The sequence below is a fragment of the Zalophus californianus genome, chromosome 4, assembly GCF_009762305.2.
Source record: "Zalophus californianus isolate mZalCal1 chromosome 4, mZalCal1.pri.v2, whole genome shotgun sequence".
NCBI lineage: Eukaryota > Metazoa > Chordata > Mammalia > Carnivora > Otariidae > Zalophus > Zalophus californianus.
Window position 1 is genome coordinate 182,412,179 of NC_045598.1, and position 18,053 is coordinate 182,430,231.

Here is an 18,053-nt window from a genome sequence, read left to right on the forward strand (position 1 = left end):
GGGGGAAGAAAATGTTATCCCAAACTAAATGGAGCACAGACGAGGGGAAGGCGGCTACTGTGGGCTGCAGGCTGGCCCCAAAGGCCGGGTCCACGTCAAAGCCCTGGCCACTGTGAACGCTAACTTATTTGGAAAAGAAGTCTTTGTAGATGTCATTAAATGAAGGATCCTGAGGACATCATTCAAGATTATACCAGTAGGTCCTAAATCTAATGGCAAGTGTCCTTATAAGAGAAAGGCAGAGGGAAATTTATTTTAAGATTTTATTTATGTATTTATTTGAGAGAGAGAGAGAGCGCGCGCACAGGCGCATGAGTCGGCAGGGGGAGGGGAGCAGAGGGCAAGGCAGAGACTCCATGCGGAGCGCGTAGCCTGCTGCAGGACTCGATCTCACAACCCTGAGATCATGACTTGAGCTGAAATCAAGAGTCAGGCGCTCAACTGAGGCGCCCCCAGAAGGAGATTTGAAACAGACATGGAGAGGCCACCGAAGACAGAGACAGAGCCTAGAGGGCTCAGCCACGAGCCAGGGGATTCTGAAGCCACCAGAAGCTGGAAAAGCAAGGAAGGATCCGCGCCCCCCCACCCCGCCCTGCCCCGCCGAGGGCCACTGGAGGGAGTGTGGCCCCACCGACATTCCCTACTGGCCTCCAGAAGCGAGACAGAGTCCATTTCTGCTGTTGGAAGCCACCCAGTCTGGGGTGCTTATTACAGCAGCCCAGGGAAAATAACATGAGGACCAAACACAGTGGGCACATGTGGCCAAGCCCAAAGGAGGAACATGTGGTCGCATCTCAAATGGTCATGCTCTCGAGCAGGCCACACGGTACACAGAGTAAATCGAGCCGGGCTGTGTCTGGGCTTGCGTCGGTCACCCCGGACATCCTCCCCGGGGGCTATGGGCCAGAGTCAGGGGCCATGCTGGGGTGACTGAGAAACAGCAGACGTACAGATGGCCAGGGTCCTGCTCTGGATGCGGGAACACGCTCCAGAGCCAGACATACAGCTTCCAATCCCAGCCCCGCCTCGCCCTGGCTGTGCAACCTCACACAAGTCAATCAACCTCTCTGGTCTCATCCATAAACTGGGAATAAAACAAGTACTTTTCACATGGTTCACACAGCTCTGGGGGGAGTCCATGGGTCAGTATTTGTAAAATCCTTAGGACCGAGTGGGATACAGAGTGAACACCATGGATGTGTGTTGTAGGTCTTATTGGTAATAGCCCCAAACCGGGAAGAACCCAAATGCCCATCAACAGGTAAATGGAAAAACAAAGTGCAGCACATCGGCACCACAGAACACCGCCCGGCACTGAAAAGGAGCAAGCTACTGATAAACCCAACGACAACGATGGATCTCAAAATAACTGTGCCGAGTGAAACGAAAGTACATACTGTACAATGCCATTTATATAAAAATCTAGGAAATACAAACTCATATCTCTAGTGGCAGTAAGCAGATCAGAGGTTGTCTGAGTAGCAGGGAGGGAAGGATTAGCAAGGGGCACAGGGGGGCTTTGGGGTGATGGACACGATCATTATCTCAATTTCAGTGGCGTTTTATGCGTGTACGCGTGTATGCGTGTGTCAACATTTGTTAAATTTTATACTTCCAATACGGGCAGTTTGGTGGACTTCAACAAGGCTCGTTTAAAAAGCCTTATGTTAAAAAGAGAGTGAGCCGTGACCGGATCTGAAATCGGTCACGTCGCGCCACGGACGAGGTGGGCATCAGCAGGCGGCCCCGCTGGCGTGTGTCCGGCTCGCCTCTGGGCCCGACGCACCAGCAGCACGCAGTCACTCAGCATGAATGACAGAACACCAGGCCATGCTCCTCACCTTCCCAAAGAGGTGGGACACCACCATGTCTGGAAGTGCTTGGGTCCACCCGGAGATCTGGGGAAGGCAAAAGCAGGTGTGATTAGAACAGGTGATCGCAGTGGTGGGTCAGCAAAAGCCTCCCTGCCTGCAAGGGCAGACCGGAAGTGCTGGGCTCCCTGCACTTCGATCTGAAGACGGCCCCCTCATGGGAACATGGTTACCTGTTCCAGTTGCCTACAGGACCTGGGGCGTCCCCCGGAAGGCAGCGCCTGAGTCTCCACCAATCGCTTATTCTCAGAGCCCCATGCACAGGAGACTCACAGCAAACATGTGCTGAACAGAGACCCAACCTGCTCCTAGCTTGCCCTGTGCTGTAGCACACTAGGTTCTCACAAGGAGGGCCCCCATCCCTTTCTTCCAAACACACACTGAGCTCTGCCAGTCTACACCCAGGATCTGCTTACCCTGAACTAGCCTTCCTGTATCATCCTCTAAATGTCCCCCCTCCAACCAGTATCCTCTCTTGGAATATATGGAGGTCACTAAAGACACTGCCAACTTTCTCCTCTCTCCCTCTCCCCAACGCAATGCTAGGTATATAGCAGGAGCACCATAAACGCTAGGTACACAGCGGGAGCTCCATAAATGCTCGGCATACAGCGGGAGATCCATCAATGTGTGCTGACCAACTTCAGTGTCAGGCAAGGACTGGCAGGATAGAGAAGCTCTAGACCTGGGGGTTCTCTAGATTGGGGGGGTCCCGCCATACCCCCGCTGTGAGGGCCTGGGCGGGGTGCAGAGACTCTGAAGCTCAAGCCTCTCATCTGTAAGCAGCTGTGCCAGGAGCTTCAAAGTCCCAAGGTCAAGGTGAGGATAACACGAGGCAACCACACGTGTCACAGGATCTGACGCCAGTGCCTGACATATAAAGACTACTCCTGATATCGGTCTTTTTTCTCTTGGGGTTGGAAAGGAAGGATGTGGTGCAGATACTAAGGCCACATGTACATTCCTCAGGCTCCACTTTAGCCAACGGTCGATGTCCCCAGCCCTCCACGTCTGGCTCAGAACAGTTACCCAGGAGCCAAACTGGCTGACGGGAACATCACTTCCTTTCCTGGAAAATAAAATAAAAAACAGGGAGTGTGCTCTGCTCCTGAATATCACGCAGATGGGAGAGATGGGCTCCTGCATGTTGGCAGAAGGTTCCAGAAAGAAATGCAGTATGTGAGTGGCCAAGGCAGGGGTGGGAGGTAACAGGGAGGGGCACACCTCTTCAAACCTCAGTCTGAGACAGCCACCCAACACTTGGCAAAAACCTACTTTTGAAATGAAAGGCCAGGATCACCCCCGCTGGAGAGGTTCCGCCCTGGTTCTGTTGCAACAACTATCCCCTTTCCTTGGCAAATACTGGTGCCTTTATGAAAAAACACAATAATCATTTTTTAAAAAAGATAAACAAGGAATGCTAGGACACCAGCCAGAGCAGAGCTTCCTGAGACGGCATGGGTCCCTCTCCTCCAGGCAGGCATGGGTCCTGCCCCCTCTGGATTCCCAAACCTGCAGTGCTTGGGGTGAGGGGCCATTCGACACCTGCTGGATGAGACCGGGGAGGGAGGCGGGGGCAAGGCCCAAGGACTAGAGAGTCCACGGGACCTGCATTCAGCCCCAGCGCTCCCACTGCCTCGCTTTGCAGGACCTTGGACAGCTTTCTTCACCACTCTGAGCCTCAGTTCCCTCTTCTAGAACCTGGGTTATAAAAATCCCCACTTCCTGGAGTCAATGGGAGGATTAAAGGCGGTCAGGGTACAAACAGCACCTGGTAAATACTCTGGACACTCGAGCTCATTATTACTGTCATCAAACTGAGTGGCCGTGTTGGTCCTAAACACACTCTTCTTTGTCATCAATAACATATGGATCCCTGAGATTAGAGGCCTTTGTCTTGTTCCTCTTTTTATTACCAGTGTCTCGAGCAAAGCCCAGTACATGTTAGCTCCTCTGCGAACACTTCTTAACCCAAGCTATGCTTATCAAAGCTGGCTCGAGGATTCACGCCCCCATGGGATGTCTGGTTTAGACCACACTGTCCTACTGAAATTTTCTGAATGGCAAATGGCTGAGGTCATGTTTACTATTCCAAGCGAAGCAAAGGAAAACTGCTTTCTTTGCAGGGGTGGGGAGGAGGTGGTTAGGAGGGGTTTGGGTGGGCACACCTGTTCCACCCTCCTGGCCCTGGTCCTGCCCCTAGCCCTGACCCCTGACCCCTGATCCTGACCCCCAGCCTCACCTTGGACGCTGCCCAATCCATCCAGCCTTCTGCGCAAGGGTTCACATTGATAAGGACAAGTCCCTCCACCATCTCAGGGTTGTTCAGCTGCAATTCAAGACAGAAGGTGAGCGGCAACCCCACAATCTCAGATACCATGAACTTCGAACGTCAAACAGAAGATTGAGGAAACTACCAGCAGAGGGCCCGTGTGTGCACCACCAGATAGGCCATTGCCCTCCGGAGACCCCCCCCGCCCCCCCCCCCCAATGCAAAAGGGAGCCTGCAGCTCAGGGACGCAGGACGGAGCTGCTGAGACAGCGGGGAGAGGAAGCAGGAGGAGAAGCCTGCAGTGCTGGGCAGACCTGCCTCAGGCAAGTCACTTCCCCTCCCTGCACCTCCTCCTCCCCAGCCACCAAAGGGTGTATCAGACCACCAGCTTCAAGGTCAGGCAGGGCACGTCAACGCTCTGTAGCAACTACTCCTAGAAGATACATCTGTGTCCGTCTCAGATCTAATATGGACCTTCTTTTATCTGCTCAGAGCCGAGATAGGCCATTTTTTTAATCATACCAGCATTTCTAAGTTCTGACGACGTCCAGCAAATGACAGGCAGTCAGAATATATACAGCTGTACGCATCAAATGAGCATTGCTGCATTTTTAAACAGTCACTTGGTAAGGCACCTGACCCATCCGGAGCCCACAGTCACGGTAACATACGCGTCTCTCACTCTAGAATCAGCCAGGATCCAAAAGCTGTGGGCTTCTCACGAAGTAGCCCGTGCAGTGCCATGAGGACCCGCCCACAAGCAACCTCGAAGTGAGCAAAACCAATGGGAAAAGAGTATGTCTGCTGAAGGCAAGGCAAGGTGGTTGGGACGTATGTGAGCGCGCGCACACGCGCACACACACACACACGCACACACGCACACACACACACACACGACTCTGGACCCCACACCACATGTGAACTGCGGTTCTCCCTTCGGAAACGCAATTATGAGTCATTTCACCCTCCGCTGTGGGATTTTTGATGCTTTATCCAGTTGTCTTCCTTAATCTTAATTTCCATTTAAAATGTAATTAAAAAAAAAAACAAAAAAAAAACGTCCAAGGACTCACAGCAAAGCGAGTGAGGATGTAGGCACCTGCCCCAGTGCCCATGCCAATTACGCTCTTCAGCCTGGAAGCAGAAATAAAGATGCATGTCACAGAAGGAATGAACAATGGGAGCCCTAATGACCCTCTTAAAACCTCCCCCACTCCTGGTCCCTAAGGAACACCGCCTGCCCCAGCAGCCATCCCGCTCGTCGCTGAGGGTGGCTGGCAAGCCAGACAGAGCGGGGACACGCTGCCTCGAGGACCCAAAACGCATCATGCTTTACGCCTTGACAGGAGACCATGACCCTGGGGAGACTCGTCCCTTTTCCTTACTTCTCTCCCGACTGCAGCCCAGGCTCTGAGAGACTGCCTGACATTTATGGGAAGGCCTTTTACTGCACCGCTTCTTCCTGCTCAGAAGCTTTATTTTAGACTCTGAAACTTGGAATGAAAATAAATTGGGCAAGAACGCCGAGGTATGATCTTCACACAAAAGGCTCAAGTAAGGGACATGAGCACTGGAGAGATAGGGCATGGAGGGAGAAATGGAGGGCTCAGGCCTCCCTCTTCCAGAACGTTCCATCGATAAGGAAGAGCAATGAAAGAGAGGGGGCCGGGAAAGGATGGGTGGGGTGGCGGTCTTCAGGTGATGTGTTCGCTCGTGGACAAAAGCCCAGCGGGCGAGAGGTGGACCAGAGAGTAGAGTTGGTGTGAGAAGAGTTCACAAAGTGTGACAGCTAATTTCTTTCCTGACCGTTCACCCTAGGTTTCAGTGGTCAGGCCAGATCGAGGCCAAAGGAGAGGCAGAGGTTAGAAGCCACCTTTCTCTGCAGGCTGGTGGGGCAGCAGATCCCTCACTCTTACCCAAACTGGTGGAGGACTCCAGGAAGCATTTCAGCCAGCTGGTCCATGGAGGGGTACATGTACCTTGGGGGAAGCCATGCAGAAGCCATTAGTGAGGGCCACACCCCGGAGGAAATGAATCATTCAAAGAGGAACACGCTTGAAGGGCAGGGCCCATGCACAACCTGGCCCGTGGGCCCAGCCCCCCTGCCCAGCCCCCTGTAGCCCTCCTTCCCCGCACCGAGCCGTGCGCACCAGCCGACTCCCCACCCCAATCCTCCCCATTTGTAAACTGACCCTTGATGGATTGCTTCCTATGCTCCAGGTCCCACACCAAGCATCGGAGGAGACTTAGAAGCTCATCTAATCCTTACAACAACCCTGTGAGGTCCCCATGATTTCCCCCAGTATACAGATTATAAACAGCAGTGAAGCTGGGAGAAGCCACTTGGCTTCATGGTCAGGCCCGCACTTGGAGCGGCATCTCACGTGGGCCCTGGGACTTCTCGCTCACCTCCCAGAAGGAGGCCTGTGGCAGCTCCCCCATTCAATATTCCTGGCCACAGGGAAGTCCCTCCTCTCTCACCCCTGTCCCCAAGAGATGCTCTGGAAGGAGCTTGGAGAGAGTACACAGAGAAGCAGGCCACGTTGATGAGCTGGACACAATGGGCTTTGGGAGATGGATAACCCGGGGGGATTTTACACCGGGATGCCTCAATTCACACATCTTCTGGGACCATGGCTCCTGGGTGACTCTGGAGTCTGCAGGCTACCCTGAGCCTAAGCATTAAGGTGGAGGCTTCCCCTTCCCAGAGTGCAGGAAACAAACATCTCCTGTCACCCAGTCCTTAGCAGGGCCTGCCCGGGGCTTCCTGTTCCCACTGTGCCCAGCCTTTCCACAGGAGTACCAGATGACAACCCCCGGCAGAAAAAGGAGCTACTCCCCAGGCTGGTCCCTTTCTCTCGGCCAAGAACAACCCTGCCCCCGTGTCTCATGGAGCATCTCTAGGCCCGCTCTCTTCCTGGCCTTCGCACATGCTGCCCCCTCTGCCTCCTCACACGGCGTGCACTCACCTCCCTGAGATCTCCAGAAAGGCTAGGGAGCTTTGCCCCAGCAGGAGCCAACAACCCTAGCCAGAGTTCCTACATGCTTTCTTTCCTGACTTCCCTGGAAGAACTCCAAGAATCATCCCTTTCACCAAGGCCTCGGGTGCCATCAGAGAGCCTGGTCCTTTTTATCAAAAGCAGGTGCACAAGGCACGCCGCGTTAGGAGCAAGCTCCTCTGGATAGCCCATGATTCTCTGGACAGGTCCCTGAGGGAGCCCGCAAAATGCCTCCCAAGACGAGCAGATGGGAAACGGTGTTGGGGGAAGCGGGGGCGACCTTGACTAGGAGGCATCCCACAAGGCTGGCCTCAGGGAGGACGACTCAGGATACACATTAAGGAGTTCCTTCCACAAAGGAGTTATGGGTGCTCACTCACGCCAGGCTCCTGGTGAGGCCCCGGGGAGACCACGTGAGCACAGCAGGCCCGGTCCAGCACAGGGGCCAGGTGAAACGTGAGAGTGTAAAAGCAAAGGTGACAGTGAGGGAGACGGGGGTGTTCAGAAGGGAGACTGAGACAGGGAGCCCTGTTCTGTCTGATCAGGTGGTTAGAGAGGGCTTCTTGGAAGAAGTGACATTGAAGGAGGCGTTGGGGTTTGATGAGTGTAGAGTATAGGAAACACATTCTAGGTAGGGGACCCAGCATGTGCAAAAGCTCTGGAAAGAGCCAGAAAGACCCTGGCTGATATGTCTACCCAAAAATGGGGCCAGTTTCCTTCTGAAATGGCCATGGCTCAGTTTACAGCCAGTAGTCCCCAAAAGGCGATTCTGGGGAAGCCACTTACCCCCAGCGGCTATTCCCGGGATTAGATGTATAGCCAGGAGACAATAGGATTCTACCACAAGCCCCCCACCCCCACCATAAATAGGAAGCTGACTCCAGAGCTGGGGTCCCCATCCCTGCTTTGCTGCCTCAGCCTCGGGACAGAGGGAGTGTACCCCTAGAGGGCCCAGGAGACCCCCAACTACAGGAGGCAGAAATAAGGCAAGGCCCACTCAGACACACTGAAATCACCTGCTAACTTGGCGGGGAGCAAATACCCTGCACCCTGGCCTCCAGGTCAACTTAATGAAAATTCCACAGGGTGGGGCCCAAACCTCAGGATGTGTTTTTAAATCTTCCTATGGGGAGCTAAGAGCCATACCGGGTTACCTCAAGTCTTTCAAACAGTTGCTCCAAACAAAGATGGATTTACTGACAGACCTCTGGCTTAATCTGCTAGTGAACAGTTAACGGTGTCCCGCTGTATTAGGAAGCTTTTAATTTTTGGTCCTGGCCCCATGTGGCTGGGTGTCCTTTCCCGTCTCTGATAAAGGTTAATAATTCTGAACACCACCAACAACAAAAAAATCTATTTGTGAATGTCAAGAAGGCCCCTTCTGGGAGACTTGAAACCCAAGAGCCGGCTGCACCCTGGTTTAATGACAGCCTCTAAGAGGTCTGCCCCCCCCCCCCACGGGACGCTGACGGTCCAGTGCAGTCAGGAAGCCTGTCTCGGCCTCCCAGTGGAAACTGGAAGGCCTCGCTGGCTGCATGCTGGGGATGAGAAGGCAGCTAAACACCTGTGACAAGGGACCCTTACCTTCTAAAGAGAACGTGATCCCTAGAGTCAGCAGACTGTCCAACTCCCCCCGTTAAACTAGCTGTGTGACCTTGAGCAAGGTACTTAGCCCTTCCACTCCTCAGTTTCTTCGTCCAAGAAATGGAGCTATAACACCAGGCACGTATACTAGCCATACGTAGGATTAAGTGCAAGTGACCCGTGTGAATAAAAACTAAGCTGTGGGGGGCGGCTGTGGCGCCTGGGTGTCTCAGTAGGTTAAGCATCTGACTCTTGATTTCGGCTCAGGTCACGATCTCAGGGTCATGGGTATCGAGCCCCATGTTGGGCTCTATGCTGGGCTGGGAGTCTGCTTCTCTCTCCCCCCCACCCCTGCACTCGAGCACCCTCTCTCTCTAATAATTAAATAAATCTTAAAACAAAAACAAAACAAAACCTAAACCTGGACCACAGGAAGTACTTCATCAGTGTTATTTCTTATTGTTCTCTCTCCTTTTCTTCCCACTTTTCTAGAACTCTCTCCTAACTATTTTTCATATGAAAGTCCTCTCCCACTCGGTCCTATGCAGGTCATGCACACCTATTAAAAAGCTAGCTCCCTGGGTGGGTGAGAGCAGGGGTTGGGGGGGCAGCAGGGGTGGGTGGTGGGGAGCAAGGAGTTAGGGCTTAGCAGGGCCAGCATTTCAGTTTAGGATAGTCAAGTAGTCCTGGAGATGGGCGGTGGGGACAGTTGCACAACAGTGTGAATGCACTTAACGCTACTGAACTGACCACACTCCAAAATGGTTACAGTGGTAAATCTTGGCTTATATATATCTTACTGCAATAAAACAAAAACCCAGTCCGACGCCAGCCCCCTCCACCTGCGTAGCTCTCCTGACCCCCTCCCAGGACATGAGCCCCCGGGTCTTACCCCACGGGGAAGGAGGCTGCGCCATCCTGCTGGCCAGGGGCGTCCACGTGGCAGACGGCGAAGTGCTGCGTGATCTCCTGCATGTCCTCGGAGTTGAAGAGGGGGTTGTAGCAGGTTTTGTCTGGAGGACAGGAGGGGGAGAGAAAAGAGGAAGGAGGAAGGAGAGAATATATCTGGCTGCTCGGCGGCATGTGATGGCATTCTGCTGGTCTCACTCCCATGCAGCGGAGGAATGCACATACAAGAAAGAATGCCAACCTTCTTGCCCCCCCTCCCACTTCCCTCTGGTGACAGAAGGCAAGCACCCGGGTATGGAGGTGGCAATGGTCGCCATATACGCCGGCGGCGGCCGAAGCTCAAACCTGGAGCTGCTGCTGGGAGGAGACTCCCATCCCGGCTCCTGCATCTTCCCCCAACAGCCGCAGCTGCGATGGCCCTGGGGTGAGGTGGGCTGGCTGCCCTCATGCCCTCTTTCTGTGTGGGTCTCCTAAACCTCCACATTGGAAGTAATGGCCAGGGCACATGCTTCTCAACCAAGGAGGGGCATAGGAGATCAAGCATGGACCCTCTCACTTCTTATGTTGCCTTGGATGAGTCTCCCAATTTGCTGAGCGCCCGAGTCAAAGATGGCCAGCTGGCCACCAACCCACCCCCTGGGCACATTTGGGCACACAGCAGGACTACATTTCCCAGACGCCTTTGCAACGAGAGGCAGCCATGTGACCAGGTTCTGGCCAATAGCACGCGAAGCTCACAGTTTCTTGTTAACACCTGCCACCCACCCTTCTAGGTTTCTCTCTCTGGTCATCTGCCAGAGGCACAAGGCTCTGAGGCCCCAGGGGATGGAGGAGCCACAGCTGGCAGGAGCCCAGGTCCTGGAACCACCATGAGAAAGGAGTCCCACAGAATGGCCAGAGGTATTACAGGAGGGAGAGATAAACGTACATTGTGTATAGCCACAGAGGTCTTGGGGGCTTTTATTTCTGCAGTTGGCTTACTGAACAGTGAGCTTCTACCACAAGGGTAGAACAGCACCACATGCAATTCCATTCCTCACCAGAGTATGGTAACATAAGGTAACAGATACCCAAGTACCTAGCATGGGAGCTGGTACCTAAGGGATACAAGGGCGGGCACACAGAGGAGGAAGAGGGATAAAAGAGAAGGGAAGCTGAAGGAGAAAATGGTTTTCAGGGACTGACATCATTGCCTCAAGGTACTAAGAAGCTGTAGGAAAAACATGCAAGCCAGGCAGGCTGTCAATCACAAATCAAGCAATCGTCCAGCCTGCGATACTCAGGATTACAGAGGTGACTGGATGTGAAGGCCGGCAGTGCCTTCCCAATCGCCATGGAAAGATTCACTTCTATCCTGTGCAATTTTAACATTCAGTAGATCTTACTCCTTTACCGTCTGTGAAAAAAATGGGGAACCCACGTATGCTAACACTTCCTGGGAATCTCAAGAATACAGCATGAACATTCACGGCAGCCTCATTCAGAACAGCCAAAAAAGCAAAAACCATCCAAATGTTGATCAACTGAAGAATAGAAAAACAAAATGTGGTCTCTGCACTCAGTGGAATATCATTCAGCAACAGGGAAGGAAGTACGTAATACAGGCGACCGTGCGGATGAACCGAAACCATTATGAAAGAAGCCAGTCGCAAAACACCACATATGGTAGGATTCCATTTATAACGAATGCCCCGGATATGCATGTCCTTAGAGACAGAAAGTAGACCAGTGGCTGCCAGGGGCTGGGGGCAAAGGGAGATGGGGGGGGCGGGGGGTTACAGATTTTTCAGGGTGATAAAAATGTTCTTAAATGGATGGTGCTGACGGTTGTACAACTCGGTGAAAATAATAAGAACAACTATGCACATTGATCCAGAGTTGTCACTGTCACACGCAGACAGCAGAGGGCCCCGAGTTCCCAGCACACCCAGACACAAACACAACTCTGTGCTGTGCGTCGTGCATCCCAGGCTCTTCCAGTCTGTGGCAAGTTCTCTTCCCGCAAGTGCTCCAGGAAGTGCCGGCAAAAGAGAAAAGAGCTGGATGCCCCACCACCAGCCCTTCCTAGCGGTCCTCTTCCTCCACCCCCAGGGGGAACTGAGGCTCCCGGGAACTTACGGTTCATGCCGATGTCGTGGTATGTGAGGATGACAGGCCGGTTTCCCTTGGGGGTCCCGCACAGTGTGACATGAATGGAGCCATGCACCGTCTCGATGTCCTGCTCCTGAGGGAAGACAGGAGACAGAGGGGTCTGTGCTGTGCGCTTCGCAGCGTTGGTGCGGCTGGGACTCTTGACTGTAGGCACCCAATTTCCAACTGTGTTCTGAGGAAGCTCCAAGTATGTTTCTCGTTTGGTCAGCAGAGCCCTGGCCTTTGGGCAGCGGATCTCTCCGGCCAGAGAAACCACCCCAAGAACCAGGGAGGGAAGGGAAACTCAACTGGAGGCAGAGGCCAAGAGTCCTGGTTCAGACTGTGCCATTAACTGCCCAAAACTTGGCGAAGGCACCAGCCCCAGCCCCTCTCTGCATAGGGCCTTGTTTTCTCCATCTTGGGAAACTGAGGTCATCAAGGCCTGAGCTTCCTAGACTGCCTGCTCCCACGTCCACGCGGGCACATCCCTGAGCTGGCGGAGGGTGATAGTCTGGCTCAGGGAAACCAAGGCAGCTGCCCCGAATCACACTCAGGACCCACCCAGAGAGTCAGCCTCAGTGTTCCCCACAGGCTTCTTACAGCCTCACACTCTGAGAAGCTCGGAGAGCCAAACCACGTTCACGCCTCAGGAGGCCACGTTAGGTTGGCCCTTGACATTTATTTCCCAAGGAGAGAACATTCCAGATGCCATCGAACCTGCTCCCAAAACCACTGACAGTGGTTTTTGGATCACTGACGAACGGCGGGAGAGAGTAGGTCAGTGTCCGCCCCACGTGGACAAGAAGAAGAAATGGGCTGGATGCCCCAGTTAGGAGCCTTGTGGAGCTGGGCAAGCTGCCCTTCGCCCAGCCTGTACCACGGGAACCTGGCAGCTCCAGGGATGCCAGGAGACCACAGGACACAGCGAAGCCCCTTGACCCCAGACCTGGGAGAAACTTGGCTCACAAAGAAAGAAATATACCCCAATTCTCAGGCTCTCCCTCCAGAACGGGGAAGCATAGTATCTGCATGTGTAGAAAGAAGCCACTCCCCTCCCCATCCCAAGCAAGCGATGCAGGGGCTTCCAGCCCTCACTCTGAAGACCCCCGGAAGCAAGCAAGTGGGATGCTGGGTACCGGGGGCGGGGGGGCCTTTCCAGGCTGCCATCGTACCTGTGAAATGAGCGGAACCCTGGAACCTCATAGGGTGTGTGATGCAGACGGGCCCACACAGGCCACGGCATGGAGGCGACCCCTGCTCCCTGTCAGTCCCAGGCCTGCCCCCATCACCAGGGTCCTCCTGAGCCACCTGCCTCATCACCCAATGAAGGGAGTCCCCTGAACACAGAGCCCACCGTCTCTCTTCCCCTCGATGCCCAACACTCCGCTCTTGCCTATACAAACACTGGAAAAATCCACAGACGACGGAGTAACAGCCTGGCCCCCAGTGGGGGCCACGGTCATCTGCTGGGCCTGGCCCTGGCCCTGAAGCCAACTGGGAACAATGGCTCATTGAGAGGGTCACATTCTCCATTGTCTCCCCAGCTGACCCACATGGCGCCCTCTAAAAATAGGCCAGGCCAGCCAGCCTGGGGTCATCAGGGTTCAAATCCAAGCTCTGCCCTTCCCCAACCCCTCTCAGCCCTGGGTCCCTGTCTGGAAGACAGGAGTGAGCCACCTCCCCCCAGGATCCTCAGGAGAGGAGGTCACCTTGTGACCTCTGAAACACTGCCAGGAGGAAAGGGGGTCCTTGGCACACGGTAGCAGAGGGTTTTAATGCAGTGCTTGGGAACCACCTTGGTGGCAGATATGGGACGCCCAGCCTTGGCTGGCACCAAAGATGTCCCCGGCAGCCCCCAGGGGTAGGGATGCGTGGCTGATGTTGACTCATCTCTGTGAGGGCCTTAAAATTATATAGCCCTGGAACCAGAATTAAACATGTCCGAGAAGGGAGGGGCAGACCTGCCCTGCTTACAGTTCTGTCCCCAGGCCTAGCACACAGTCAGCACTTACAGTAGGTGCTCTGGAACTGTTGAATAAAGACCTGAGACTAAATGATCCTTCTCTAGAAAGTCCACTAACTATTCTGCATTCAGGCTCCTCTGTGCCCCTTAATTGGCTCTGAGCTTCTTGGTGAGCTCCCTCTCGCCCAACTCCAGGATTGGCATGAAATCTCCCAGGATGGGTGTAAAACCTCCCAGCACTGCACAGGCCCCACTGAGCGCTAAGGCTTCACCCTCAAGAAGAGCCACACAAGTGTGGCCGTGGCCGGCCGCCTCACCACTAGCCCGGACCACAGCCCAGCCAGGAGCATTCGCCGTGGTTCACCTTGTTTGGAAGGATAAGGCATCCGGTCTCAGAAAGCGGAAGCGACACAGTGAAGGGGCTCAGGCATGGGTCTGGGGGAACTTAGGTGAGGGATAAGATTTGCGAGGCACGGGGCACCCAACCGCCATGGCCACAGGTAAGCCTGTCTATCCCATTTCACAGATGAAGACATTGAGGCGGCTTCCCCAAGGTCACACAGCTTGTAGAAGAACCAGGATCAGAACCCGGGTCTTCTGGGGCCTCACGCTGGTGCTGGCCCCCAGCTGCCCACCTCTGATGTCTGTGCCCACGAGCCCACACAGGTAGGAGGAGGAGAAAAGCCAAGTGTCACATTCCTGGTGCGAGTCCCATCCCTTAAGACACAGATGCATGCACGCGTACACACACATGTGATGTACACATGCACACATTCATATGCACACACGTAAGCACACACGCACATTGTGCGTGCATACACACATACACATGCATATGCACACATGTATGCACACTCACGCACACACATTTGCGTGCACATGCGCGCACACACACACACACGCACGCACGATTCTAAGCTAGCCCTCCCTGGTACTCTCTCCCCACTGGCCAAAACCAAGACTGCACCTGAGATTGGATGCGGAATTAAAACACAAACACATGCCTTTGTCTTCTTCAGACCCAAAGGAACTTTCTGTCCTTCTGTCTCCATGGGGATGAATCGCCATGCAGTATCCTGTAGGGAGGGACCGACCTCACATCCCCCACATTCTCCCAAAGAGAGGGCACCAAGTACCCCAGCACACTTCGTGTCCGCTTGCCTGAAAGAGGGCATCCCCTGTCCTGGGACTCGTCAAGTGTCCTCTCTTTTGCTACGACAGTGGCTGGAAACACACACACACACACACAATTCCTCCACCACCCAGATCTCCAATCCCAGCCCTTCCCCAGTTCAGAACCAGATCTCTGAAGTCCCTGCACACAGGGGTCTGATCCAGCCAGAGGCATGCAACAGAGAAATACCCAGCTTTTCTTCTCACCTCCTCTGGAAAACCTAGAACGCCACTCTCTGAAGGTGTAGAGATGGCGGCAATGTGATGGCAATAATCATCAAGTCAGCCCTCCTACTGGACTCCGGCCCTGACCCGAGCATTTATTTACAAGTGTTCTCTCATCGAACGCACACAACTCCACCGGGCAACAACTGTCCCCTTTTACAGAAGAGGAGACAGGCCAAGAGAGGGCAAGTAATCTACCGGAGGTCACACAGCTGGAACGGAACCCGAGGCAGTCCAAGTCCGAAGCCTTGGACTGTGTGCTCTGACATCTGTTATACTCTCTGTGCCAGATGGTACATGAATCGAAGAAACCTTTACCCACACAGAACGTGCCCAGTGACTCTCTGAGTCAGCCCCCCACTGCTGTGACTGTGGATGGCTTTCTGTCTCCCCAGCCTCTCCGGGGACCCACCATCCAGACACATGCCAGGGTCCTCTGCATGTGGACTAGAGGAATGCACACTGTGGTACGGCTGACAGGTGCCCAACTGGGAAGGGCCTCGGCACCAACATCACAGTACCAGGCTGGCCCCTTCGCTGCACGCCACTTCTTTTATCTGTAGCACCCACCACGGGCCGAAGATCTGTTTGATCACCACCTCCCACCTGCCAGCCAATTCCCAGAGAGAGAGGCTGGCTCTGCCAGAGACAAGGTCTGGCCCCAAAAGGGCACCGAGATTCACAGATTCCACACCACCTGTAAGAATGGCACCTATGCTACCCCCACTGTCCACAGGGCTTGCAAGATGGCATGTGGTGAAAACAGGAATACCACTAAGTATTCCGTTAAGGTTTCATGTCGGCTGCCCAGCCTGGCTTCAGAGCTTCATAAACTATGGCTGACTGTGTGGGTTGGCCTCTCAAACGTCTGTTATTCCCTCCTTTATGACCGAATTCCCAGCAATGTGCCTGATAAAATTCTCCCCTCCCCCATCCCCCTTATAGCCAAGGGGGAGGGGGGGCGGTCCAGAGACTCATTTCTGGCTCATGAGATGTCAGCAGAACTTGCTGGACTTTTGAAGAGAGTTTTGTTTTGTTTTGTTTTTTTAAGGTTCAAAATTGGCCTTCTGGTTTTTTTTCCTTTCACCCTTCTGCCTGCTTCCTCCCTGGAATATGAATGAGATGCTTGGAGGTGTGGCAGCCATCTTAGGAGCATGAGAACAAAACCTACATGCTCGAGAAGACAGAGCAGGAAGCTGGAAAGAGTCTGGGACTGTGACATTCATAGGTCTTCCAATTCAGTAGAATAGCAAACATTTCTGTTGTCTGTTGAGGGATGTTAATCCTAATGATACATTCACCATGTGCCCTGGGCCAAGTTACCACACTAGTCTGGGAGTCCCTTCAGCTGTCAGCTGTGGGCAGTAAGAAGTCCATCTGCTCATGGGGCTGCTCCCAAGACTAAAACTGCCGTATGCACTGGGAAGTGTTCTGCAAATGGCAGCATTTGGCTCCATGCTGGTTGTTATGGATGCTTATCCCAGAGATAATCAGAGTGAAGCCACAAGAGGGTCCCAATGGCTTAAGTCAACTGGTTGAGTGATCCAGGGGAGCTCTGAGACCAGCTGCTGCCACCTCCCTTCATAATCCCCTCCTTCCCAGCAAGCCCCGGGGAGACATGGAATGAACGGAATGATCTGGACTCTAAGGGATGACACACTTAGGCAGACGCTAAGTCAGCTGGTGCACTGGGCTGCCCCTCCCAGCAGTCTAGCAAGCCTCGGTTAAGGCACGGCCAAGGGCGGAGGGCACTCTATGGAACAGGCAAAGAAAACTGATTTGGGCTAGTCAGTTGTTGAGGCAAGAAAGACAAATCATGACAACAGAGGCTCAGGAGGAAATGGCAAGGGATTGCCCCTCCACCACCTTTTTGTAAATTAACACCCCTCCCCCCACCCCCAAATCCTCCTGGTTCATTTCCAGTGCCCACAGTGGGGAAGGGATAGGCCTGGCTAGGCCACTGACCTCCTTTCCATTATGTAAGAAGCAGGTAAAGAGTGAAGGATGCTGGGAAGGGGCGTGTGTGTGCAAGAAACAGATTATCTGCATATAAGGACAGTTGTCTGTTTACTGAGCTAACACTGTAACAGCCATTTCACAGACGGGAAAAGCCAGCATCTGTGCACCCCAGCATACGCACCTGCAGGTAGCGGAGGCAAGATTCAGGACAAGCCCTTGGGACCCCCGTGTCCTGATTGCCGGCCGAGCCCCAGGTTACAGGAGGCACATTGGGCCCCCTCGAAGATACGACCTCAAGGAGGCCCAGCTGAACCTGGGGCTGCTCCCATTTCTCCAGTTTCTTTAACGCTGTCATCACATCAGGGAAAAGAAAAGCTACAGAGTCAGGAAACCAGCTGGTGTGGGCAGAAGGGCGTCAGCCTGGGAATACAGAGTGAAGCTGGAGCCCACACCAAAGACCACAATTCTCCAAGGAAGAGAGAATTAGGAGGGAAGTCTTTGTCGGATCAGAGAAAAGAGAAGGAGGAGCGCCGGCCACCCATCCACCCATGGAGCAGAAGAGGGAGGCTTGTGTGCTGCTTCCCATGCTGTGTTTATCACATTCACAACACCCTCAGGGGTGGTGATACTCCCCCAGATTACAGATTAGAAGACTAAGCCCCTGGGAGGTCGGGCCACCGGCCAAGAACACACAGCTAGCAAAGACAGAGCTGATCAAAACCCACTTCTGTCTACTGCACCCACCCTGTGACGCCAAGACACGGGTGTCTACACTCGGTGAGCCTGACAGCCTGGGCTGGACAGACCTGGGGAGAGCCAAGCCCCACCCTGGGGGCGCTGGGTGGGCGAGGCGCCCCTCTCCCACGCTCCCCCCCCCCGCCTGCCCCCAGGAGGGCACTCCCAGGAAACTCACAGAGGAGAGAAGAGGCAAGCCTCATTTCTCGGTGACCCAGATGAGCGCTTCTGCC

The 18,053-nt window shown here is 54.1% G+C and overlaps 1 protein-coding gene across 2 annotated transcripts in view; it reads right to left on the reverse strand.

The window, feature by feature from the left end:
• NDRG1 (N-myc downstream regulated 1) overlaps positions 1 to 18,053 on the reverse strand; it is a 53,315-nt gene that overhangs the window by 15,126 nt on the left and 20,136 nt on the right. For both annotated transcript variants that reach the window (XM_027597700.1, XM_027597692.1), the window contains 6 exons: positions 11,754 to 11,859; positions 9,619 to 9,739; positions 6,060 to 6,122; positions 5,217 to 5,277; positions 4,114 to 4,200; positions 1,842 to 1,898 (listed from right to left, as the gene is read on the reverse strand). In XM_027597700.1, the coding sequence (XP_027453501.1) occupies positions 1,842 to 1,898; positions 4,114 to 4,200; positions 5,217 to 5,277; positions 6,060 to 6,122; positions 9,619 to 9,739; positions 11,754 to 11,859 (495 nt within the window). The remainder of the gene's footprint in view (positions 1 to 1,841; positions 1,899 to 4,113; positions 4,201 to 5,216; positions 5,278 to 6,059; positions 6,123 to 9,618; positions 9,740 to 11,753; positions 11,860 to 18,053) is intronic.